Raw genomic sequence first — 26,073 nt, forward strand, 5'->3', positions numbered from 1 at the left:
ACCTGGCTGCGGAGGGACCCTGACGAGCGGTTCTCTCTGTCCTCCGGGTTCTGTAGAGGATCCGTGTCAGGTCCAAACCCTGAGGAAGTGGAGAAGCAAGCCGGGGGTGGAGGAGGCTGCATGGTGCCCCCACCCCTTTGGGCTCATGTCCTGGGACTTGCATCCTGTTTTGCAAGTCAGCAAATACCGCTGCCAGTCTAGGATGTGCAGGCACGGACACTATCTGTAAACCTGGGAGTCATGGTGGGGCATGGGGCTATGGCTTGTTCACAGAAGCCAAGGATGCTGGCAGTGGGTGGGAACATGGGGGTCCAGGATTCTGGCTGTCCCCTGGCCGGCCTGAAGCTGGGTACATGCAGGGGGCCTACCAGCGAAGGGACAAGCTTTGGCCTGGGAGATTTTCAAGGGCTACTCCTTGCGAAGCAATTGGAGGAGTTACAGGAGGAGAAGGAACAACAAAACGACGTTGCAGCAAGATATTCCAAAGCCAAGAAATGCTAGTTGTCTACACACACCTAGAATAACACGGGCAGGAGAACCAAAGCCATCTGTCAGATCTCCATCCTCCAAACACCTCCTAACCCATCTTCAGGGACAAGACACCCCCCACCTGAGTCAGTGCGAAAAGCCTCAGCTAACACCACAGGAGGCTCCTCCTGCTACACGGCCTCCGGCTCTCCTGCTGTTTAAGGTAATTGCTAATTCTAGGCCAGTCTGACAGTTGCCCCTCCTTAGGGCCATACCCTTGAGGGTTTTTGAAGACACCACATACCCTGTCTCTATCAGCAGATGTGCCCACACCTAACTCCCAGGCTGGCCCAGGAGCTGAAGTTCTGCCATTCAGGAAGATGTTTCCCTGTGTCTGGTGGGGCTCAGACACCCCTACACGGGCAGGGTGGGTACAGTGCCCACTTCAGGGCCACCTCTAGGGAGAGACCCTCTCCCTGCTCCCTTCCAGCAGCTAGAAGAGCCTGGCCCTTCCTTGCAGAGCACAACCCAGATTTGTCAGGACATATACACGTGCAAGTTCACAGACACACAGCGCCCCATCTTCCCGTGAGGGGCTATGGCTTTAGGTTCCCTGCTGGGAAATGAAGAGTCTCACAAAACGGCATCACCCAGGCACAACTCAGCATCCCTCCTAAGCCACCCCCCCCCAAAAAATTCCCCCCAACCCAGCACCAACCAGAAAAGAGGTGGGCGTACCTGAGGTCTCCCCCAGAACCCGCGGGGGCTTGCTGACTTTGCCACTGTCTCTGCTGGGGCTGGTGGAAGGCTCCGTTGTGCTTACCCCAACCGGTTTCCCACTCCTGGGGTCCAGGGGCTCGGTGAGCCCCTGAGTCTGCAGTGTCACGGAGGTGGCCGTGGTGGCGGTGGCGGTGGCAGTGGCCACAGCTGTCTTCTGTGTTTGGAAGATGGAGACCGTGGTGGGGCCATAAACGCCTGGAAATGTATTGGATTCCGGGGCCTCCTCCTCCCCCGTGGGCCCCCAGGCAATGAACTCCGTCTCCGTGGTGGGCCTGCTGCCTTGGAAGTCAAAGCTGTTGAAGGCGGGCCCCTGCAGGTGCCTCTTCCCCCGCCGCAGGAGGGCCTGCTGGTCCGTGGGAGCTCCACTGCCCCCCGCAGAGGAGGAGGGGCCCAGGGAAGGGCTGGATTTGGCAGCAGCTGGGGGCTTGGCCAGCCCCCCTTTGGGCCCCAGAGTGGCCACCTGGTCCCTGGGTCTGTGCGCCCGTCGGGCCCGGGGACTCAGCATCTGCCCGTGACTGTGACCACGCTCCAAGCGGGGCGGCCGGGGGCTCCACACGGGCGCTGGGACCCGGGCGGGCTGTCCGCTCTTAAAACTCCACAAGCGGGGCGGCCGGTGGGGCAGCCGGGGCAGCAGCCGGAAGTCGGGGCCCGGGCCCAGGGACTCACACGCGGGCAGATCCAGGGCGAGCTGAAACATGGCTATAAGGATCCAAGCATGGCTTCCTAGAGAGCAGCCGGGCCAGCGGATGAACATGGAACTGCGTGGGAGAGAGAGAAAAGCATCAGTGGGGGGGCCTCTGCCTGGGGGGCGCTCTCCACCCCCCACCAGGGCGAGGAAATGATCTTCTTGTAATGAGCGCTAATCCCAGCTTCCAAAGGGGAAAGAAACCCTTCGTTAGTTCACTTCAAAGGCCGACTCGAGCGCGGTCTGTTAGCATCTTAGCAGCACAGGCTGAACCACACGCGCTCAGGACCCGGCTTCACCTCCAAGGAGCTTGCCTGCACGTGGCCGGCTGAGGACAAAGCGTCCGCTTACAGGAGGGAAACCGAGTCTCCAAAGCCCACATCTGTCAGCTGAAGAGATGACCTCACGGGCCTTCCATCCCCGCTTTGCTCTGACCCTTAATAAAACGGAGGCGCCAAGAGGGGAGGGAACGGCAGGGCTGGAACGTGGTCCACACCCTGGGTCCAAGGCCCGGGCACTTCCCTCCAGGTCACAGACGTTCGCGGTCCGAGGTGGGTGATGCTAAGCCTGCAGCCTGCGGTCCTGAGGTCTGGAGGGACAGGGGTTTCAGCCTGTGGGGCTTCACGTGGAGCAGGGTCCCAGCATCTACTGCTCCGGGCCAGGTCCCGCGCTCTGCCAACCCCACCCTCTGCCGCCTCGTATCTCAGCTCAATGTGCCGATCTCAAAGCAGGCTCGTGGCCTCAGATGCCGTTACACATACACGGGGAAAGCTGCTGGTCTGTGGCCTCCTCTGGTTCTCGCTCAGGAAAAGACAAGCTGCGGGGAAGCTGAGAGTCCATCAAGGCGCCCACTCTGCCCAAGTGCTCGTTCTGCCGATACTTTTCTCCCGTGTAGGTGCCCTTGGGAACCCTGTCCTCTACCTCCTCAGCACAGGGAGGCTGGGGAGGGCACACCTGCACGGCCTGGCGAGGGCAGCGAGGCTGAGCGCGCCCCGGGCCTGGCAAGGATAGAGCCAGGGGAGGATGCAGTGCACGTGGAGGGTGGGGGGACCCGGGCCCCGCGCCCTGCCACCGGCTTAGGTAACTGAGGACCTGGGACAGGCGCCCTTCAAAGCCAGAGCTCGTCAGCAAGGCCATGTCTAGAAATTGACACGAAGCGAGAGCTCAGGGATGGTCGCAGGTGGGGGTGGGAAAGCATGTGTGTTGCACTGAGTTGTCAGCCCAGAAACACTGTAGAACCAGGCCTGGGGAAGCGGAGTTTGGCAGGTTTTCTTCCAAGGGTGTCACGTGACTTTAAAAGGGACTGAATCAGTCCGTGTCTGTGTGAGTGTGTCCACGTGCCTGGGGCTGACTTTTCCCTCACTGACACTTGGGAACGTGCTGTCCCCCCAGCATGTTGAAAGGAAGAAACTTGTATTAATGAGCGCTAATTGCCGAAAAGGACACATCCTCAAATAATAAGGCCCCAGTTTTTCAATCAGAACGCGAGTGCTTGGCTGCAGAAATTAGGAACTGCTCATTATGCTAATGCGTCCGCGCCAAGAGGCTGCCGGTGTGCGGTCTCTGCACGGCCAGCCCTGCGTGCTGCAGGGTCCGGGCCAGCCTCGCTGCACACGGAGATTCAGGTCAGCGCGAGGTGCCCCCAGGTGCACGCCAAGGGCGGCTCCTCTGTGGCCACAGGTGGCCCAGGGAGGGGGATGCTTTAGAAGCTCAAGTTCTCCCACCTCTCTATGCATTTGCACGCGAGTCCAGCCCTCAGGGAAATGAGATGCTGCTTCCAACAGGTGTGGTGCCTCGGCCTGGAGGGCACCACTGGTCACCATCAGGTACCACAAGGCACTGCTGAGCACCCCCACGCCTCACCAGGTTTCACCATGCCCCCCTAGGCACCCCCATGCCTCACCGTGTCCTCCCAGGCTTCACCAGGTCCCACCAGGTCCCACCAGCTCACCAGGCCTAACCAGATCCCGCCAGACCCCACCAGGTACTACCAGGAACCCCCAGACCTCACCAGGTATTATCAGGTTTCACCAGGTAGGAACAGGTCCCACTAGGCACCACCAGGCCTCACCAGGCCCCCCCGCCCAGTACCACTAGGTCTCAACAGGCACCCCCAGGCCTCACCATGTACCCCCAGGCTTCACAGGGCACCACAGGTCTCCCTATACCCCACCACCTCACCAGGTCCCACCATACCCCACCAGTCACCACTAGGCTCCACCAGGTACTACTAGGAACCCTTAGGCCTCCCCAGGTACCTGCAGACTTCACCAGGCCTCACCAGGCACTCCCAGGTACCACAGTCACATCAGGCCTCACCAGGCCCCACCAGGCATTACTGGACTCCACCAGGTAGTACGAGGCTCTGCCAGGCAGGCTGAGTGAACGGTAGTCAACACACACACCTGCCTGCCGCCACCACCACCTGGAGCGGCATCACCCCAGGAAATTACAACAGGGCCTGTGCCTGCCCGCCCCGCACAACTTCACATGCAGGGTATTTCTGCCATTTTCCACCAATCGTGAGCTGTAATTGGTTACCATGGAAACCCTTCTCTTTCCACGCCCCCCAGCTGTTATGCAGAGAAGCCAACCGGTCGCAACAGCGGGGAGAGCTAGATTTGTTTTTCCTCTTCAAGTCCATTTTCTTTCTTTTTGAACAGGTAGATTTGTTCACAGAGGGAAATACAGAGGCAGGTGAACAGGGCAGGACACAGGCTCCACCCACACCCAGGAGCCAGGAAATGCGGGGCCTGGGCGGGGGAGCAGAGAGAGACCCTCCCATAGGGAGGTCAGGGACCGATTCCAGGGCCTGCAGGGGACCCCTCATTGGTCTCTCTACAGGGGCCAAAGGCCCCAAACCCTCTGCTCTGTCACCAGGCCTGCTGCCTCTGTGCGCAATCTGGACCTTCCTGGACTCCTGTGTGGGATCCCCTGGGGTGAAGACGCATCTTGGTGTGAGAGGATTCAGACACATCTGCGAGGACCGTGTGAGGGGCAGCCAGTGACCTCTGTCCTCATCCCTCCAGCTAGTCCTGAAACCAGGCAGGACCCCAGGAACACTCTGCAGTGTCCCTCTGACACTGCTAAGCACAGGGCTGGGAAGCCCCCAACTCCACACTCATTTCACGGTTAAGAGGTTCTTGGAGGACCACTCACAGATCCTCTCACCCAGGAAGGCATCCACAGTGCCATCAGCCATTTTTCAAGATGGCAGAGGACCCCACACATCTGCAGGGGAGGCCCTCAGAGCCACTAACCATCAGAGCCAGCGGGTAACCCGCCAAGGAGGCCAGGCCATGGCGCAGGCCGAGTGCAGCCGGCTTCCCCAAAACCCTGGGGCATCCACAGACGCCTTACGAAAGTGCCACTGCTTCAGCCCCACGAGGATGGCTACAAGCAAACAGAGGGACAATTCCAAGTGCTGGCGAGGATGTGGGAAGACTGCAAGTCTCGGGCGTTGTTGGTGGGAATGTGAAACGGTGCAGCCATCAGTTTGGAAGTTCCTCAAAGTGGACCCAGAAATTCCACTCTTGGGTGCAGAAACGCATACACGAATGTTCACAGAAGCATTATTCCTAACAGAGGAAACTGGAAACAATCTCCGTGTCCATCAGCTGATGAGTGGGTAAAGAAGGGTGGTCCAGCCCTACAGTGGAACGTTATTTGGAAAGAAGTGCTGATATACATTACCACGTGGATGGACCCTGAAAACGTCGCGAAGAAGCCAGTCACAAAAGGCTACAGGCTGTACGATTCCGTTTACAAAAAATGCCCAGAAGCAGTCGATCCACAGGGACAGAAAGTAGATTGGTGGCTGCCGGGGGCTGGGGGCAGGGGGGTAGGGAGTGACTGCTAATGGTCACAGGGTTTCCTTTAGGGGTGATAAGAGTGTTCCGGAATTAATGGTGGAGACAGTTGCACAACCTTGTGAATACATTAAAAACACTGACCTCTGCACATCAAAGACGTGGATCTTAGCGTATGTAGTTTAGATCTGAAGAAGTGGATGTGTGCCGGGGTAGTGGGTAGACAGACTTGGGGCACACTGCATCGCGTCCTAATTCCGTTCCCTGTCCCTGGCAGGTGGGAGGAAAGAAAGGATGCTGGGGCCACAGCCGGCCTCGGCAATGGACATGCGGTGGAGACTTTAGATTCGTCCACACGATCCTTGCTGGTGTGCCTGGCTGCCGCGTCTACACCCTGTGACAGACGGGTCCTGGAAGGCTCCCCCTCGGCAGCGTCCCAGCCTAGACTTTCAAATGAAGAACAAAGGCTCCCAGCCACCCCCCACCCCACCTGATTGCTCCCAAATTGGGAACTACTGCTCCATCCCACTTTATTTTCTAGTTGGCAGGCTTTTTGCTTCTCTCCCTTTTAAACTTTTATTGAAATCCTTTTCCCCCAAGAACAGCTTAATAAGATTCAGCAAATTGAGATTCAATTTGATACCTTCTGTATATTTTCTTCACTGAAGAAAATCACTGTCAATTAAGGGAGACAAAGACATCCCTTCCACTTAAGGGTGCGCTTTTCTCCGAGCAAGGAGTTTGCAGGGCTGCCTTCTGCAAGCAGCTGGCATCCACTTACCAGAGCACAGGGGCTGGGCCAGAAGTTTATGCAGGAGTCTGCACGGCCCAGAGGCCATCCCGGAATCTCCAGGACAGGGCAGAACCTGAGCGGTATCCGACAGGTGGCCAGCCTGTCCCAGCCCTGCCACTAGCAGTGACAAGCACCCCATGTACAACCCCAGCACTGGATGACTGAGGAAGACCCTCACCCGTGATGTCTCTCTGGGGCTTGCCATCAGCTTGTTCGGGGGACAAGCCACAGTGGGAACAATTCTGTTTGACGTTGGCCTGAGCGTGGGCTTGTTGCTTCTACTCCACAAGCCCCAGGTTCGCAGCCTTACACGAGGCGGTTGGAGCAGGTGGCACTGAGGTCTCCTCATCTTCTAAGAAGAACCGTGCATCTATGATCAATAACGGATAGGGTACAGCCTGAAATGACTCCGAGGACGCAGGTGGGACGACACAGATGTGCTTCCTCCAGCACAGAGCTGGCTCTGGGGGAGTCCGTGTTCCTAGGTGGACATCATCAACCCCTACAGACATGGGCATCCCTTCACCTGGGGCCCCTGCTGAGTCTACCTGCCCCTCCTCAGCATGATCCTGTGTCCAGAAGCCTCTTGATCGCACCCCACTTCTGTTGGTTTGTTTGTTTAAATAAGCTTTTCTTTTTAGAGCAGTTTTAGATTCATAGAAAAATTGCACAAGGGCACCGAGAGGTCCTGTGTACTCTTCTCCCAGATGCCTCGATGTGAACATCCCACATCACCATGGTGAGTTTGTCAAAACCTAGGGAAAGCACGGTTCCGTGATCATGAACCAAATTCCATACTGCATTAGGGTTTCACCAGTTCTCTCTTCCAGCATCGCACATAACATTAGTCATCACGTCTCCTCGGGATCCTCCGGGCTGTGACGGATGCTCGGACTTGCCTTCTTTCGATGACCTTGTCAGTTTTCAGGAGGACAGATCAGGCAGTTTGTAGGCTGTCTCTCTACTGGGATTTGTCTGGTGTTTTTCTCATGGTTAGACTGGGGGGATGGGTTCTTGGGAGGAACTTCAGAGGTGCAGCCCTCCTGTCACATGGTATTGGGGTGCCTGATGTCAACACGACCCACCTCTGCTGATGACCTCAGCCACCTGTGGTGTCCTGTCTGCCAGCCGTCTCGACTGAAAAGTGATGACCCTCCCCTTTCTGCATGCTCATCTTAGGAAGCAGGACCCCAAGCACAGCACACACTCTGGGGGGAAAACCCACTTTGTATTTAACTCCTCAAACCTCACCAGTTTTGCAGTCAAGCCATGGAATGGGACAAATCTAAGGAAGCCACTGTCCCAAGCAAAGAGGATGGTGGGTGACAGGCAGGACTTCCCCTTCCTTTCAGACCTACGTTCCAAGCGCGCTCGGGCTGTGGGCTGGCAGCGAGAAGCTGGGGTGCTCCAGCCGCGGGATCTGCACTCAGGGAGCTGGAGGGAAGAAGCCATGAGATTCGCTCTCAGGATGTTCAGAGGTGCCCCGTCTCCTACAGCCTGACAGGGTGATGCTGCTCTTCGCGAAGCCCAGAGAGCAAGGGGCGGCAGGCTTGGGGTCCGGGATGGATGGAGGAGGCGGCAAGCCTTCTGAGAACAAATCCTGGACCCCCAAAGCTGCAACTAAGGGGAGATGGCGGCCACACTCAGCTCTGACCTTTGGGCAAAGTGAAACTCCCAGTAGGTGAGCCTTTGTTTCACCACCACGTCTTCTCCTGACAGAAGGCACATCCCACCAGGAAGAGACATTCGGTTCTACGTGAGAAGGGAGAGCTTGGTGCCCGGTGGGGGAAAGGTCCTGGTATCCCTGATTCCGTGTTGCCCCAAGGTCTCTGCCCTGGAGAGAGCAGGACACGGCTTTCCAACACCATGAGATATTCATCTCCCCCCACCCTCCGTACAGGACCCTCTGGTGCCCAGGAGCACTTGGGGGGCCTCCTTCCAACCCGTGTCCCCCAGCCCCCCATCACCAACAGGACAGTGCAGCAGGGGCTCTGGCTACATCTCAGGAGCAGAGACCCGCCCTCCCCTCTCACGGACACAGGTGGCTCAGCCTCTATCCCCCAGCACCAGCTCAGGAAGGGAGCAGAGCACGCGCTCTCTTCTGGAAAGCAGTAACTGGTTCAATTTTCCTAGTGAAACAAACGCAGCTGTGAGTCACTCGAACGGTGCTCCCAGCCCGATGTCACCGTGATGTCCTGTAGAAGCGGCTCCACACTTGGCCCCGGGACTCACGGGGATGAAAGCATCGCTCCCTTTCAGGAGAGGCGCTCTGGGCGCCTAGGTTTTGGTCACCCGCGGCCCCAGTGGATGTCGGGCGCACACGTGGTTTCTGACACAGAGAAGGAGCGGTTCAGGAAAGAAACCTCCAACGTGACCAGATGTCTCTGGCTACCCTCCTTCCCGGAACGTGGGGTCAACCCCGGGGGCGGGGGTCCTCTCGACACCCTCCTACTCCTGGGTGCAGTGGGTGAAGCACAGGCACACCGGTCTCCTGACGGACCCCTTTGTCCTGAAGCATCTGTGGGTGGGTGTCTTCATCCCAAACCCTCATTGCCCAGGTGTGGACAACAAGAGACCCACAAATGAAGGGGCCTGGCTGGGGTCACCACGAGTCCAGGACTCAGGGACTTAAGATCTCTGTGCTCAGAAACTAGGTCCCAATACCCCTAGACCTGTGGGGACAGGGACATGCTAGAAAAAGCAGAGCAAGGACAGACCCTCTATAACCTGTAACCACGGTGACTCCACTCCCTGGACAGTCTGCACAGAGGCTCCGCCCACGGGGAGGCGGCTGGGTGGGCGCTGGACCTGAGCAGGTGGGGTCCACGCCCCTCCCAACCTCATCCAGCCGCCAGGGCCCTGCAGGTCCTGGGGAATTACTTCATAAGCTCTTGCAGAAGACAAGAGGCCCTGGCATGTCAGTGACACTGTACAGTCCACACAGGGCATTCACACCATCGATGCTCGCACAGGGGGCATCGTGCCCCCACGGGACGTTCGGCAAGGTCTGGAGACGTTCCTGGTCGTCAGCAGCTGGGGATGGAGGCACTGCTGCTGGCATCTCGTGGGCAGAGCCAGGGAAGCTGCAAAACATCCATGTGCACAGGACAGGCCTCCACAGACTTATCCAGCCCCAAAGGTCCACAGGGCTGAAGCCGAGAAACACGCCTGCACACGGATGGTCTGCTCCTCCTGGGGCCTGGTGAGGTGGGAATGACCATCTCTATCCCCAGGAGGAGAGAGGCTTGGAGATGACTAATCCACACAGCCTCCAGAAGCGGCCTTGTGTGGTGGTGACCTCGGGGGCTCAGAGCTGGCTACTTGACTTCCAACCTGCTAGCCGCGTGAGCTTGGGCAATTGGTGGAACCTATCTGAGCCTCAGTTTCCCCACCTGTAAAATGGGCTGAATGTGGGTACCCACACTACAGTGTGTCACGGGGACTCCATGGTGAGTGCTTTAGGCTCGGCTCCCAGCCGTGGTCCCTCCACTCCCCCCGTGGCTGTGGACAGCACCCAGGGGCCCATCTTCCCTCCCCAGGAGCTCCAGAGTGGAGCGTCTGCAGAACTCGGAGCACGGGGGCTGGTGCTCACAGGCGTCACAGGTGCTTGGAGGAGACTGAAGGATAGCAACGTGCTGGCATTCTGGTTGCCTGGGCAACGCGCCCGCGAGCATTCCGGAGGAGTGAAGTGGTGACAAGCGGTGGGTGGGTAGCCTTGTGGGTGGGAACGCTCTCTCCCCGGGAGTGGGGAGCAGGGCTTCTGCGTGTCTGATGCTACAGCCCCTGCCGACGTGGCCAGGTCCCCACTGCCCTCTTGCAGCCCTGCTGCTGCGGGACAGCAGATAGGCCATCCAGGAACGGCAGCCCCCAGCCACCAAAGTGCCCCCAGCCCAGCTGGTCCTCTGAGAGGCTCAGCTACTGACCCCCCAACGTGGTGTCTGTTCCCTCTCTGGGCAGCACCCAGGATGTGACCAGCAGCTGCCCCAGCGGCTGAGCAGCCTCCTTGGGTCTGCCAGCCCGCCTTGCCAGGTACCCTGGGCCATCCTTCCCATGCTTCCTCTGCAGGTGGGGGCAAAGGTCTGAGACAGACCCCCAGCATGAGCTGGTCCATCCCGGGGTCAAGCCTGTCTTCTGCATCTCTCTGGGCAAAGGCAAACAGACATAAGCTGGGCGAGAAACCATCCCTGCCAGCAAAGCCAACTCAGAACAAAGTCTAGAAGACCCTGGAAAGGCAAAGTCAATTCTGCAAATTCCAGCCAGTGGTTCTCAGCCCAGGCCTCCCATGAGAACCACCTGGTTGGGGGAAAGGATGGTGACAAAACTCTGAGCCTCAGCTCCACCGCAGCAGGCCCACTAATCAGCATCTTTAGGGAGGAGGTCCAGCATCAGTAACGTTTTAGGAAGCTCCCCAGAGGCGTCCAGGGTTGAGAGCTGAGGAACGTCTCCTGTCCCTCACTGGGACCCAGTTTAATCCTATTTTATGTCCATTTTTAACAAGAGATATAGGATGGGTTCCGTGGGGCAGAAGGGATGCTGGAGACCAGCGACCCTTCAGCACACAGGTCCCGGGTACCATGTGCCAGGGCTGTCAGCCCGGGAAGATGCTCACGGGAAAGTTCTTACACAATCACGTGAAGAGATAAGGGCCACGGCACAAATGCATATTTATGGAAACAGAGCTGATCATGGACAGAAAGGGCTGAACAGAGCTGATCATGGACAGAAAGGGCTGAACAGAGCTGATCACGGACAGAAAGGGCTGAACAGAGCTGATCACGGACAGAAAGCGCTGAACAGAGCTGATCATGGACAGAAAGGGCTGAACAGAGCTGATCATGGACAGAAAGGGCTGAACAGAGCTGATCATGGACAGAAAGGGCTGAACAGAGCCAATCATGGACAGAAAGGGCAGAGTGGGTGCCAGAACCATCACCCACATGGACTAAACGCCAGCTCTGCGTGGGGCTCTGGGCTTAGCGCTCGACACGAATTGTCCCATGCTGCTCGCACGGTAACCCTCTGAGAAGAACGGCTGTTACTCTCATCTTGCAGAAGAAAAAAAAGAACAAAAATAGTAGCTGTGTTTTTCTCTGGAAAGAAGTCTCTTAAAAATACAACTGAAAGCAGCTGATGCTGAAGGAGATAAATATTCAGCCCCGGAGGGAAGCTGGTTCTGGGAAGGATGTGTTCCTCCAAGGTTTCAGGTTTTGAGAACTGTCCCACTGCCTCTCTGGCACTGGGAAACATGCATCCCCCGTAGAGAACATTCCGTGTAATCTCAGACACCGCTCCTGCTGAGAGATGGCTCGCTACTGATAGCCTTGTCCCTAAAAAGTGGACTCGAGAATAAATGACGCAGCTTCCAAAGCACCCAATGAAGTTCCTCTTTCTCACGGGAAATGTCTATTTCAGTTTGCGTTGCTCTTGTTACATCGTATTTACGAAGCTCGTTACATGTGCCCGGCACTTTGTGAGCCAACCAAGAAGGGTGGAGAACAGTGGAGGCATCGCTGCTTCTCAGCGTCTCAGAAGCAGGGCTGTCGTGGGATCTGCAGGGATAACGAAAGGATGCCCTGATGGAGGTGGGGAGGGCGGGGCGTAGGGAAGGAAGAGCGAGATGGCTGAGGGAGAGCTCTGGGGTCAGGCGGATTGGAGCCGAAAGCCCAGCTCTCCATCACCCGCTCACCCAGCGTATGGGCTGCTCTGGACACTGTCTCCTGAGGTGCTCATGTGCTCATCTTGTGCGAGCGGGAGGGGCGGGGGGGGGATGACACTGACAAGATGCTGGCAGAGCTCTCGGCAAAGCGCCCAGCTACGTGGCTTAGGAGTCAAGAGGAGGCTGGACTCAGGCCACAGGAGGCAAAGGCAGAGGAGCTGTGTGTCCAGGGAGAAAGAGTGGTGGACCTCCAGAGGAGCCCCAGGGACTAGCTCAGGCTGTGACCCCCTAGTTCTCTCCAGTGGTCTCCAGGCCAAGCCTGCCCATCTCTGACCTCCAGAACCCCCGGGACCATCCCTTAGGGAAAGCTGGGACCACTGCTCAGAAGGGCTCAGTGTGGCTGAAGCATGGTGGGTCCCTGAATATCAGAAGATGAGCGATGAGGAAGACAAAATGGATAGTTTAAGAGTTTGGAGCGGGCGCTATGAAGGAGGTGCAATTACAGAAGAACCTGGAGAGGTCCGGAACCTCGCAGGAGGCTCTGGTGTTGGACCAGGCACATCACACAGAGGAAGGATGACGACTGGCCCCTGCAGCTGATGGGGGCGGGGGGAGGGCAGATGACCTTGAAGGTCCTCCGGAGTCTAGTCTGTGAAGGGCAGACTGCAGGGAGGAGGGAGAAGGAGGGTCCTCCTCACACAGTCAAAAGCAGACCCAGCCCACTTGAGGGGACCCAGGGAGCCCAGTCCTCAGCAGCAGTCTCCACGCCTGGCTGCAACCACATTACTGTCCTCAGTCTTTTGTACCTGAGTGTAAATGAGGCTGAGATGAAACGGGGCCTTTGCAGGGGATGGAGGGACCCATACGGTGGCCTGCACAGGGTACAGGGTCCTGAGAGGGGGCCTGGGGGGCAGGGGATGGTTGCGTCTGTGGATAGGGGAGAAAGAAAATGGCAACTTGGAAACGAGCCGGCACTGCCAGAAATCCATGAAGTCATCTGTGCAAACCCTACAATGTAGGTCATGGTTCTGTCTCCACTACAGCAAGTTCCTGTGTCCCCATCAGGAGGGGACTTGCCAAGAACAGAGGCTCTGCTGCCGATACCCCACCCTTGCCCAACCCCACCGAGAGGGGGAGCGCCTAGACCCAAGTCCCACTGGGCTGCGGGCGAGGCCATAGGAAGCGCCGGGCGTGATGCTGGACAGCCAGGAGCCGAGCGCCAACCACACCCCCCGAGAGAGGCAACCCCACTCCGCCATGTTACCCGCGAGGGGATGTACGTTTCAGAGGTATCGGCGCACCTGCCCCAGGTAACCAGCCAGTGGGCGGTGCCTCGGGGACCTGGCCCACCCTGCGGCCACCTGGCCTCACCTCCCCCAGGGCTTGGGTGCAGGGTGAGGAGGCCAGGCTCCAGCCAACCGCGCGGGAAGACAGAGCCGGGGGACATCCTGCCTGACGGACACCTCTGCTCTAACCACCGCCATCCACAGCTTCCCAGCTTCAGATTGAACACAAACGGTGACGGGGAACTCACTACCTCTACAGAGCACTGAGCGGGTGTAGGGTGGGGGCTTGGGTAGAGAGCCTCCCCGGGTCATTTCCACCTCCCACCCCAGCTGTCCTGCTGGGAATCAGGACTCATCCAACCCCCGAGAGGCACTCCACGTGCAGGCCACACAAGCCTGGACCACACGTGCGTGCACGCACATGGACACACACAGACACACACGGACACCCAGGTGAACGTGCGTCCCCAGCCATCCCTTTTCCAGTTCACCCAATGTCCCCTCCTGTGGCCCAGCTGTGAAACCCGCCATCCCAGGTTTCTCGCCTGAATCTCCAAGTCGAGTGTGCAGAGCTCGGCTGCAAACACAACGTGGCATAAGGCTGATGGGGCAGCCACCACCAGCAAGGGGACATTTGGGGAAATTCTTCCCAGAAGAACCCAGCAGAGCTGAGTGTCAAGCTTGGCAGACGGGCTCTGCCATCACCAGCTGCCTACCACCGCCCCGCAAGCAATGTCTCCCCTTGGGGTCAACCTCCCCCGTCCCCGAGGTCCTGGTATAGGCCGAACTGTGTCCCCCCCAATTCATACATTGAAGTCCTGACCCCAGTATCTCAGAATGTGACTGTATTTGGAGATGTGATCTTTAAAGAGGTAATTAAGGTAAAATGAAGTTATAGGTGTGTGATCTTTAACTTTTTTTTTTTTTTTTTTTTGCGGTTCACGGGCCTCTCTCTGTTGTGGCCTCTCCCGTTGCGGAGCACAGGCTCCGGACGCACAGGCTCAGCGGCCATGGCTCACGGGCCCAGCCGCTCCGCGGCATGTGGGATCTTCCTGGACCAGGGCACGAACCGGCGTCCCCTGAATCGGCAGACGGACTCTCAACCACTGCGCCACCAGGGAAGCCCTAGGTGTGTGATCTTAATTCTACATGACTCCTGTCCTCAGAAGAAGAGATCAGGACACAAACACACACAGAGGGACAACCATATAAAGACATGGGGAGACGACAGCCATCTACACGCCAAGGAGAGAGGCTTCAGGAGAACCAGCCCCGCCCAAACCTCCAGGACTGGGAGAGGATAAAGGTCTGTGGTGGCTGCTGGGGCGACCTGAGCTGACCAGGACAGGGACCTCTCTCTCTTGCTGCTCCCGCCCGGAGGGCTCAGAGCTCAGTGCCTGCGGCGGGTCCTCATTGTCACTCTCTCCTGAGGATCCAGCACCATGGTTCCAGATACTGTCCCCGCAGGGGTCACTCACAAGCACAGCCCCACCTCACAGATCTGGACTCAGCACAGCGCCTGCTAAGCCCCTGCCCACCTCAAAACGGCACACCCATCAGCGCAGCCAGGGGGCACTGCCGTTTACCAGGTAGGACAGTCAGAACTCTGCCCTCAGAGCCCGCCGCCCCTCCCCCCAACCAAACATGTGCTCAGCGGGTCCTGCCCATCCCTCCCTCCCACGCAGGGGTTCTCAGCTTCCGCACATGGACATCTGGGCTGGACCACTGTTTGTGGGAGGAGCTGTCCCGGGCACTGCTGTCCTCCATCCAGAAGATGAAAATGGCACCCCAAAGCTGTGACAAGCATTCTTGACGTGGTCACATGTGCCCTGGGGTCGCAGGTGCCTAACACAGGTAGGCAACTCCCTCTCTCGGTTCCCCGGCGCCCAGTGCATGTGTGGCCAGCCTCATCTGGAGAAAGAAGGGCCCCTCTGTAGCTGGTGGGAGTGGAGGCTCTGGTGCTCCTGAGGGTGTCCTCCAGGCCATCGCCTCCCACCACCTCAAGGAAGCCATCCACGACTACCTCCCACCTTCCTCTCTCCCGAGTTTCCTCTGAAGCTCAGTCCATCTCCCCCAGTGCCTGCCCATGGCAACCGGTGACCACTGCCTGCCCCCCAGCCCCAGCCCGTTAAGTGGGTCTCTGCATCCCGGCAGCATCACAGAGGCTTCTTGGGTTTCTTCAGACACTTTCTCCCCACGAAATGGGAGAGGAACATGACCCCACCGACCTCCCAGAGTCGTGATGAGGGAGGAAAACTGCAGCCTGAGGTGGACGCTTATTGAATTTGATTCTTATTTAATATTAGTTATGCTTTAATACTAATGTTAACTGGGCTTGTTAGTTTTTGTTTTCATCCAATGATTGCACAACCCTTGATTACACAGCTACAGTGATGGGCGCTGGGGATCTGGAAACAAAGAGACAGTATCCCCACCCTCTCTGATCAGTGCACACCTTAGGGCCTGGCTCACAAATGCACGTTCATTCATTCACTCATTGAGGGAGCAAACAAATAAATGAATGGATGAATGAATCAGGAGCTTGCAGTCCACTTGGAAAAACAAGGGTTTTACCTGACAGATAACCCAGAGGCAAGGCAGTCAACCTGTTGGGGCAGATTCAGCTCTGTCTGGATGAACCTGGAGGGCTGCTCAGAGGAGGTGACAGGTCTCTAATGCCGTTCAACGTTTACCAGGGAGGGGAGATGAGGAGAACAGAAGGAATGCCATGGCTTGACCTCTGGGGTCCACTCAGGAAGGCCCAACAGCAGTCAGGAGGGCTGCCAAGGAAAGTGCTGGGGGTTGGCGGCCTCCTAAGACCCGTGTCCTTTCAGGGTGTAGAAAACCCCTCTCAACGGTCACCGAGCACTTCGCCTGGGGCAGGGATGAGGCTGGACTCTTACATTCACAAGCTCAGTCAGTCCCCACGATGACCTGATGATGGAGGGACAGCCGGCCTCCCCAGCCTCAGTTTCCTCATCTGCACATCGGGGGGAGGTGACCTTCCGGGTGCACACGGTTCAGACCCTAGTGGCCCTGGGGCACCACGGCTCTGCTATCTGCCTCATGGGTGTGGAGGGTGAAGAGATGCACTTGGCAAGTGATTCCTGGAGGAGGATTTGGGGAGCCACGTTGAAGCCCTGCGATCCCGGTGAACTCGTGTGGTGGCGGCTCCCAGCCCTGGGGTCCCCGGCGTCTGGCTGCTTTTCTGTTGACCAGGAAACTCCCCTGCTCCCTCGGTTTGTTTTATTCCCAGGCAGCCCTTCCTTGGGACCTGCCCACCAATGCATTGAAAAGTCACCCTGACCGTGAATCACACGGACGCACTTCCCTCCGGTGGCCCATGCCCATCGCCTCCCAGGTGTGGGTCCGGGGTCAGCAGGAGGGAAGGTGATGAGCGAGGACGCGGGGGAGAGGAGAGGGCAGCGACCCGGGCACAGGACAGATGACCCAAGTGCCTGGCAGCCCTCTTCTCAGGAGGGACAAGCGCCAGACATCTCTGGGGTTCACGGTCCAGATGAATCAGGAGACCCGGCACCCCGCCTTCCTCCCTGGATCTCCCTTGGCTGGCCCAAGACTGGTGCCCAGTAACTCCCCAGAGCTCTGCTGTGTGCCCCACCCTCTCAGGGCACGTGGGCAGCCGAGGACCGAGGGGGCAGAGGAATCCGTCCACCCACAGCACCAACCCCTGCTGACCGACCCGCACCGTCCACAGACCCCGGGGGATGAACCCTGCTGCCCAGAGGGGGACCAAGGGAGGTGGCCAGTGGGCCCTGCCCAGCTCCGGCCTGAGAAGGATGGGGGAGGGAGGCATGGATGCTGAGAGCGGCTGGACACTCCCAGCCCTGGGCATGCCCCCTGAGGAGGAACAGAGTTACACAGCCTGGGGACTCTCCCCCTCCACCAGAAATGGTTCAAGGACCTCGAGCGTCCAGAGAACTTGCAAAGTCCCATTTCTCCTTGTGGACTGTGCAGCCTTGGGCAACGGTTTAAGCTCTCAGCATCCCCACCTGTAAAATGGACAGAATGCCTTCGGTGAGGAGTAAATGAAACAAGGTCAATCTGGGACCTGGCCTGGGCACGTGCTCCATAAATGGGGAGGAGCCCGCCTCTCTCAACCAGGACTGTGTCCAGCTCCCACCAGGCCTGGCGGTGCAAATGCAAAGAAACAGTGCCATCCTGCACCCGAGGGCCTCCTTGGGGTGCCCGGGGCAGCTCCGGGTTGCAGATCCCTGAGGAGGAGAGGATTCATCCATGAGGGCAGCCGATGGCCGCTCACTGGGCCCCCATCCTTAAAACAAGAGGTCATACCCGTCATAAAGGGTTGGAAAGCTCTGGACACCTTTGCAGACACAGCTCAGCACCCTGGACCCCGGAGGTGAAGGCAGGGCCGTGGCCAGCCCTGCCCAGGGAACAATGACAGGGGCCGGAGCCTGGAAAACCGCCTGTGGGGTCTTGTCGGGTACAGTCCCTTCTCGGGCTTCCCGGAGGAATTTGGGCACACTTCTGTCCTTGGGCAGTGGGGAGGCACCCCTTTGACTCTATGCTCCTCCAGGGAAGGGCCAGGTCATGTTTGTCTCTGTCAGGCAGCAGGAAATACATCCATGAGTCCGCAGGGGTGCACTGGGTGCCACCAGTGCCCAGAGCTGGGGAGGTTCTGTGTTACAGCCTGGGGCAGCGGTGAAAGCCGGATGCTGCCCTCGGGCCAGGCAGCCGCCCTGAGAGAGGCACCCCTCTTCTCATTCGAAGGAAAGGAAGAACAAAGCTCTTCTCTGACTTGCCTCTGCCGGGGGCTCCCACCCCCTCACAGGGATGCTGCCGGCCAGCCCCGTTTCTCCGTCCCTCCTCCACCTTTCACAGCTGCCCTTCACGGAAGCCCAGCGCTTTGCTGCGTGGAAAGCACATGGTCCTTCACGCTGACGCTGGGCACTCACAGCCCGATCAGGTCTCAAGGCTGAGGACGCTGAAGCTTGAAATCCAGACTCATCCAGGTGCAGCCCCCCCAAAGGAGCAAATCCAAACCCCAGGTCCTGGGGGCTCTGTCCTCATCCTGCATCCTGGTGGCTTCCCGCCGCCACCCCTTTCAGAGGGAATCTGCCAGAGGGTCTTCGGTGATGGAGGGTCTGGTCCTAACCTGCCGTATGCGCAGAATCTGCCGGGAACGCCCTCTACCTTCTGCAAGGAAGGTGGGCCGGGTCTCTGGTCCAGCCTCCACCCGCTCGTGGGGGCTCCGCCAGGCGCCACTCACTCTGCCATCAGCTCGGAAAGTAGGTATTTCAGGTGTAACAAATTGCTTGTTTGGCTGTTAATCGGGCCACCCTTTGGCAAGGGCACACAACTTAACCGCCTCAATCGGTTGAATTCATACTGGGAGCGCTGTTCTGATTTATCGGTAATTGTGTCTGAAACCTCTCTGGGGCAGAAGGATGTCGGTGTGTTTCTCTCTCTCTTTACTCTGCCAGGAGTTGTTCCGGACACCCCGTTCCCTCTACATGGTCTCGGGAACACCCCATAGAGAACAGAGAGTGTCCTAGACCAGGGCCACTGTGCCAGGTCAGCCAGGAGCCCTAGTCACCCCCAGACAGATGGGGTGACAAAGGATGGGGACCTCGTCTCCCACCCCACTTGCCAGGGAGCCTCAGACGCCCGTGGGCCTGAGCCCCGACGAGTCGCTCCTCCTCCGATGGGTGTGTGCTGCCTGCGTGCCCGCTCTGAGCGGGGGTCCTCGGAGCCTGCAGTGCCTCTGTGCCTCGGTCTCCCCATCTGTGGAGGGGAACGATGCTCTCAGGGACGTCCCTGCACTTTGTGAGTTGATATGATCCCAGTACGCAGGTCATCTCCGCAGCGAGGAAAACAACCAGAGAAAACATAGAATCGGAGCTCTTTTTTTCCCCCAGCATTCTATTCTCAAGTTAATCACTTTGTTTTTAAGTGAGAAGCTACACCTTGAGTGTTTTCACTAAATAAGTCTATGTTTGAATGTATTTTTAAATTTCTCACATGTTGCATTTCACCTAAGGACATCTCTCTCTCTCTCCCTGTTTCTCTCTCTGCCTCTTCCTCTCTGTCTCTCTTTGTCTCCCTCCTTCCCTCCCACCCTCCTCTCCTTTTTGGACCCACAGTCCGCCGACGAGCTAACAGACATCAGCCAGACCAGCTCCCCGTTGGACCCTCCCGGGCCTCGGCCAGCACGTGCCTCCGAGACCCGGGCATGCTGAGCTGGCCCAAGGCCTGACCAGACCGTGGAGGGACCAACTCCTCAGAGCCTGAGAGGGATAGGGGTTAGGCAGCCACGCCGCCGCTCAGACCATGCATACGTGGTCACTCTGAGAGCACGCTGACGCTCCCACGGCTTGGCCAACACCCGGGCCACACGCCGTCGACCCCCAACTAGTCTCCGCACGTCCCACATCCGACCCTACGGGTCTCGCAAGGCCGCTCTCGGGACGCCTCTCCAGCCTTGTCCAGCAGAGCCCAGCCCCACCGCCCTCGTCCCGTTCTCACCACCGCTCCTGCATCCTCTGGCCTAGGCGTGAACGCCTCTTCCTCTGAACACCCTCCTGCATCCCCGGGAAAGGCCGGGTCCAGAGAAACCTTCTCAAGGCACAGCCCTCATCAGTACCCACTTAGAGCGCACCCCTTTTCTTGGCCGGGGGCCCCTGAGGCTCTGAGTTTTGTCCTGGTCTGTACCCCAGCCCCCCTAATGCCCAGCACACAAGCATCAGGTGGGTGAATAGATGGATGGATGGATGGATGGACAGCACCCGTGTTGGTCCCTCTGTGGGATGCCTCCCTCCGTTTTCTGTCTGCACTGACCACCCCGGTCCTGGGGGTGAATGACAGCCCCCTTCTCTGAATGAGAGCCACATTCATCGCATAATTCAGTTCAGCATTTCACAGCTGTGGCCCAAGTGGTTATAACCCACACATGAACGTCCTCTTTTCTTAAAGAGGCCTTAGTTATGGGGGACAGAAACTCCCGCTATCATCCCTTCAAACTTTGTCTGCTCTCTGCCCCACCTGGTACCATTTAACCCTTGACCCCCACCGTCCGATGATAAACGCAGATAAAATGTTAGGCCCTTCATTTCCATTCAAAAAGGAAACCAAGACTCAGGTCCACCACATAAACCCCAGGGGTTCCGGCCCCCATCCAGAGGCTGCCCGTCAGGCTGCCCCCACCCAGGGTGACCTCACAGGGGGCACGATGTGTTATGGCTAGACGGGTGCATTGAGGCTGACGGAAGGTGTGCTGGTGTTTCGATACTTTTCCACGTTGGGTTTAAGGGAAACCTATTTCTGAATTTCAGCTGAGACAACAGATAATTTTGGGAGAGACTGCAGAAACGATCCATGGCTTCCCTAATTTCCCCCAGGATCCTGCTGTGTGGCGAGTGAGCGCCCACACGGATGTCATGAGGTTTCTAAGCACTCCATCCTACGTCCTCACTCTGATCGTGGCTCTAAAAGTCAAGTATCTTTTCTATGTTTGTTGAGTGGATTCTACAGAGAGAGAGAGACAGGCAGACAGACCTTCGTCAGTCTTTCAGGAAGAAGATGCCAAGCTAAAGGTTCTGGAGGGAGGGACCAGGAATCCTTGGTCTTGTCACCATCCATGTTCTCGGTTCTGATACACCCTGGGTGGGGGCTTCCTAGCAGGGGATCTGGTTCCCAGATGACAGGCAGCTGCCCTGATCAGCTCAGGGCAGGACGTGGGCAGCAAGGATACCGGTCCAGCTTAGGGACACTATCTCTGTCTACCCTGATCCCGCTGCAGAAGCAGAGACTACCTTCTGCTTGAACACTGAAATCCTAAAAGCAGGGCTGATACAGCCGCCAGTGAGTCACACTGAGGGACCACAGGGATTGGTGGATGCTGGAAGGCCAAGGGGACACACAGACCAAGGGGTTCATCTTGCCCAGAGCCAAAGGCTGTGGCCAGTGGTCCTGACTGCAGCTGGGAAGAGCAGATAAAACATTCCAGGATGGTCTTTCCATGTTCGCATCTAAGTGAATCTCCTTTTTTATCTGCTGGCTTTGAGATGGGCAGAATAGCAGCGAGGGGATAAATTCCTACTGGTGCCTCCTGACCAGAAAGGCTCAATGGGGACCTGGCCCAGCTTACCTGCTCCCTCAGCATCGGCGAGGGATCTAGGAGGATTGGGGTTTATCATTTCATTTACTTACTGAGGCCGATGAACTGTGCGTGGGGCACTCTTTTGGAAATGGGGTTATGCCGGGGGCACAAAGGAATTAAGGGTTCACAGTCTCAGGGAAGAAAGAAACCTTGACCCCAGCCCTGATCAAGGTTCCAGGTGCGGGGAGGGAGATGGTCATCAAGGTAGGAATCTGGTCCGTGAAGCCCAACAGTCCTGGGCTGAAGGCCAGCTCAGCTGCTCGCTTCCTGGGCCAACAACACAGCCTTCATGCAGCTCCCCTCCGTGAGCCTCAGTGTCATCATCTGTAAGTTGCAAAGGACAGAAGGTGCCTGGTAGGGTTTCCGAATGAACAGGGATGATGGATGCAATGTCTCCAGCACACGGCAGGAGCTCAGTGTGACAGGGCTGCTGCATAGGCTGAATGGTGCTCCCCCAAAAGACATGTCCGCCTCCCAGCACGCTGAACCTGAGCACGCGGCCGTATTTGGAAAAGGGGTCCTTGCAGATGTGATAAGTTAAAGACCTGGAGATGAGGTCACCCTGGACTAGCTGGGTGGACCCTAAATACAGTGACAGGTACCCTCGTAAGAGAAAGGCAGCGGGGGATTTGGGGTGAGGAGAAGGCCGTGTGGAGATGGAGGGACATGACCACCAGCCCAGGAATGCGCGGGAGCACTAAGAGCTGGAAGGGGCAGGAAGGCTCTCCCTTAGAGCCTCGGGGGGTAGCACGGCCCTGTGCACACCTTGACTTCAGACCTCTGGCCTCTAGAACTGGGAAAGGATATATTTCTGTGGTTCTGAGCTCCCTAGTCTGTGGTTATAGCAGCCCCAGGACACTCACACAGGTGTGATCACTTGATAAGGGGACACTGAATGGAGGAGACCCTCCCTACCAAGAGTTTTAAGGAGGAAGTAAACATGAGGCTAAATTGTTTCATCACTTCAGCAACTGTCAACCGTCAGCTACCTGACACGTGCTTTTGGGGTAAAGACCCCAGAGGGGCAGAAAAGGTCCTGAGATCCAGGCTACAGTTTGGGTTTCCCTGGGAAAACAGGAGGCAATCCCTAAAGGGAGGGGTTCTATTAAATGTGGTGTGTGTTTCAATGGCTGCCTGGGTCCCTGTGTCTGTCCCCTGACCCTTCCTGCCATCTCCAGCCTGGCAAACAGACCTTCAGCCCTGTAGCCTCAGGTTGACCAGATGGCTGATGGCGGGCCACCCGCAGCACCTGCCCCTGCAGTGGGGGGAATGCTGGGGTTGGGGGGCAAGGGGAGGCCCCACAGTGCACGTTAAGAAGGCACCAGGGTGCGGTCTTCATCCCACCTGTCCGTCCCCTGCCTGGGGAGGGGGCTGCAGCCCCAGAGTTCCTGGTCTCGGGAAGGAGCGCCTGCCAGCAGCATCTTGAAGATGGAGATGCCGCGTCTGAGGACTTGTCAGCATATTAGTTAGGATCGTGGCTGCCACCAAGCTCCCACAAATCGTGAAACACAAATTGTTAGCAGCTTGAAGACCATGTGCAAGTAAACCCCGGCAGCGAGGCATTAAAAGATCCCCTAAATAAGCGTCTTCACGCAAGGCAGTGAGGTGGGAGCTCGTTTATACCCTTTTCTGCTCGACACTTGTTCCATCAAAGGAAGCCTCAAGCAGCCTGTGGAGGGGCTGTGCAGGCAGCACTTAGAATGCAGAGATCTGCTGATGTTTCCTACGGAATTAGACAAATGGAACCACTCTTTCATTTTATGATTGATGGTACAGGAAGAATCACGGTTATGTCCTTGTTTTCCATGATTTATGGGCTGCGAGCATTTCGCAGCTTCTTCTTCTGGACGCAACCACGCTAACGCGGGCCTTCGGAACCCAGGAAGATGGGCTGTCACACAGACGTGGGACGGTGGTGGACAGGCTCTCGGTCACTATCACACCCTGCAGAGGAGGCCGGCTAAGAGGGGACACTCCGGCAGCAGGAGGCTGGCTTGGTCATTCTGCCTTTTCCGCCCTGCCATGATGACTTACAGTGACAGAATGTTGAAGACAATTGCCTGGGACCAGGTCTGAGTCCAGCTCCAAGGCCACCGAGGAGCCCTGCTCTCCCAAGGAAGAACCTGGCTGGCCCTCCAGGGGCAGGTGAGCTCACGAGATTGTCTGATCCCACCTCTGTTCAATCGCTGTACCTGCTTTGCCTTTACTAGCTGCCCTTAGACAAGTGGACATCCCTGTGCCTCAGCCTTCCCATCTGTGAAATGGAGAGATGCCTGACTATCTCCGATGGTTAGGACGCAGCTCTATTTGGAAGCAAGTGATGAGCCCCAGGTGCCTGCAAAACCTTCTCATCCCAGGATTCTACCCAGGAAAGGCAATGTGTCTGGAACGTCTAAGAAGCAGGAGGGAAAGAACTTCCTGAAATCATCAGGACATACAGGGCATTTGTTCACATTGCTGCCTCCCCTCCCCTCCCCTCCCCTCCCCTCCCCTCCCCTCCCCTCCCTGATGCTCCAGCCCCTCCAACCCCACCCTCTGCCTCCCACAGGCAGGCCCCTGAGCTGCCTTTGGTCTTGCTCCCCTGAACTCTGCCTCCTGCCACTCATTAAGCTGATGGCTGGGAAAGCCGTGCTCACAGGGGTGGCGGGCAGCTCCCTCGCCCCAGGCGCGAGGCGGTCTCCTGGCCCACTCCTGCCCTGTGAACTCTTAAACCTGCAAGAAATGCTGAGCCAGGAGCAAATAAACGGAGAACAGTTTCCACTGAGGACAATTACCAGCTCTTTAACAGCTGCCCCCGAATAGCCGGGATGCACTCCCCACCCTGCACACGCGGAAGGCAGCCCATTTTCTGAACCCTGGAGCTTTGCAGAGACAGGAAACTAAATCTGTCCACTGAGCCCGGCCAGCCCAGCCCTTGCACACCCAAGGGCCCCATCGTCCCTGGCGTTATGGGCTGCTCCCCTGGGCTCCCCGCCCACCCTGCATGCCCTCCTTGGGCCCCCAGCCCTGTGCATCGCACTCTCCTGACCCTTCTCAGAGGCACCTGTCCAGGTCCCACCTGGGGCTTTCCCAGGCAGGGATGGCCTTTCCTCCCCCTGTGGCCCCATCTGTACCCACTCCAGAGCTGGCACAAGGCAGGGACCTCAAATGGCAGCGAAATGAATGAGACAAACATTCATTTGAAGTGAGTGACAACTTCATCTCGTCCTGAGTCTCATGGTGATTTTGCAGCTCTGAGGCCAGAAGATGTGCAAAAGCTGCGGGCACCCAGTACAGGAAGCCCCATCCCCCAAATGCACCGAGAAGCCATTTCCCACATCTCTTTGCTCTCCTAAGTTCGTGGAGTCACTTTGCCTTCCGCACACACCAAGGTCACAGAAGATTCGCTGAAACGGAACGGACAGGCTCCGAGGCTCTCAGAGTGGGTCCCTGGCGAGTGGCACCAGCATCACCTGGGAACTGGTAAGAAATGCAAATTCTCAGGCCCCAGGCCAGACCCACGCAATCAGAGACCCTGGACCTAGGAATCTGTGTTGTCACAAGCCCTCCAGGGATGGGGGTTCCGAGCTCTGCGGCCGAGTGGGAATGCCAGCGGCCCTTCACGGAACAAGGGCTGCAGGCAGGCACTGTGCACGGCACTGTAAAGGCCTTAATTTAATCCTCTTGTGCCCCTGAAGGACAGATGCTGTTACTAACCCCCTTCTACAGATAATGGGAATGAGGCACAGAGAGGGTGATTAATGCACCTAAGGCCACACAGCAGGTAAGAGTCCAGATTTGAGCCATCTGACTCTTACAATTAATGCAGAACCGGGTCTCTGGCAGGCGGTGCAGGTGGAGCCCACACACCGCACACTGGGCTTCACAAGGCAGAGGGGACCTGGCTTGACAAGGGGAGCTTGACAACGATGCAACCTTACTCCTTACAAAACCATCATCATCATCACATCCCCGTCCAAAGCCCTGTGAAGGCTCAGCATGGCTCTGGGTGCTGTGCGGGTGGGGATACAGGAAATACACAAGGCACCTTGGGTTTGAAATCATACAAAACCAGGTAGATGCTCTGCAGGCACCCAGGAGCCACCTGGGAGAGGAAGCTGGGAAGGGGCCTCTGACAGCCGGGGCTGGGGCGGTGGGGACAGGAGTTGGCCTCTGAGGGCTGGTGTGGCCTCAAGCCTGGAGAGCAGAGGAAAGGTGGTCCAGGTGCAGGCGCAGGTGAGGGTGGATCTGGCGGGGTCGAGGGAGGGAACTACACGGCGAAGGCGGAAGCAGGACAGGTGGCCAGGCTGGACCGGGGCACGGGCGGAGCATCCCCGAGCAGGGAGAGGCCACTGTAGCAACGACAACCTCAGTAGACAATGGGTCAGCGTTCACAGAGACCCTCATCAACCAGCCTCACATCCCTGCAACACCAGCACCTCCACGACCACGATCGTAAGACAAAAGCTTCCTGCACGTT

General features: G+C 57.8%; 1 protein-coding gene across 3 annotated transcripts in view; it reads right to left on the minus strand.

Moving 5' to 3' along the window:
• The window catches only part of AJAP1 (adherens junctions associated protein 1), a 123,663-nt gene that overhangs the window by 67,480 nt on the left and 30,110 nt on the right, over window positions 1–26,073 (minus strand). For 2 of the 3 annotated variants that reach the window (XR_007478902.1, XM_033432768.2), the window contains exon 2: window positions 1,207–2,006. Coding sequence is in view for 1 of the 3 variants with exons in the window: in XM_033432768.2 (XP_033288659.2) it covers window positions 1,207–2,006 (800 nt within the window). In the remaining 2 variants the exon portion in view is untranslated. Of the gene's footprint in view, window positions 1–1,206; window positions 2,007–4,191; window positions 4,434–26,073 lie in introns of those variants that run through there. The other variant, XR_007478906.1, reaches the window with a different exon arrangement.

This window comes from Orcinus orca, chromosome 1, assembly GCF_937001465.1.
Source record: "Orcinus orca chromosome 1, mOrcOrc1.1, whole genome shotgun sequence".
Lineage (NCBI taxonomy): Eukaryota > Metazoa > Chordata > Mammalia > Artiodactyla > Delphinidae > Orcinus > Orcinus orca.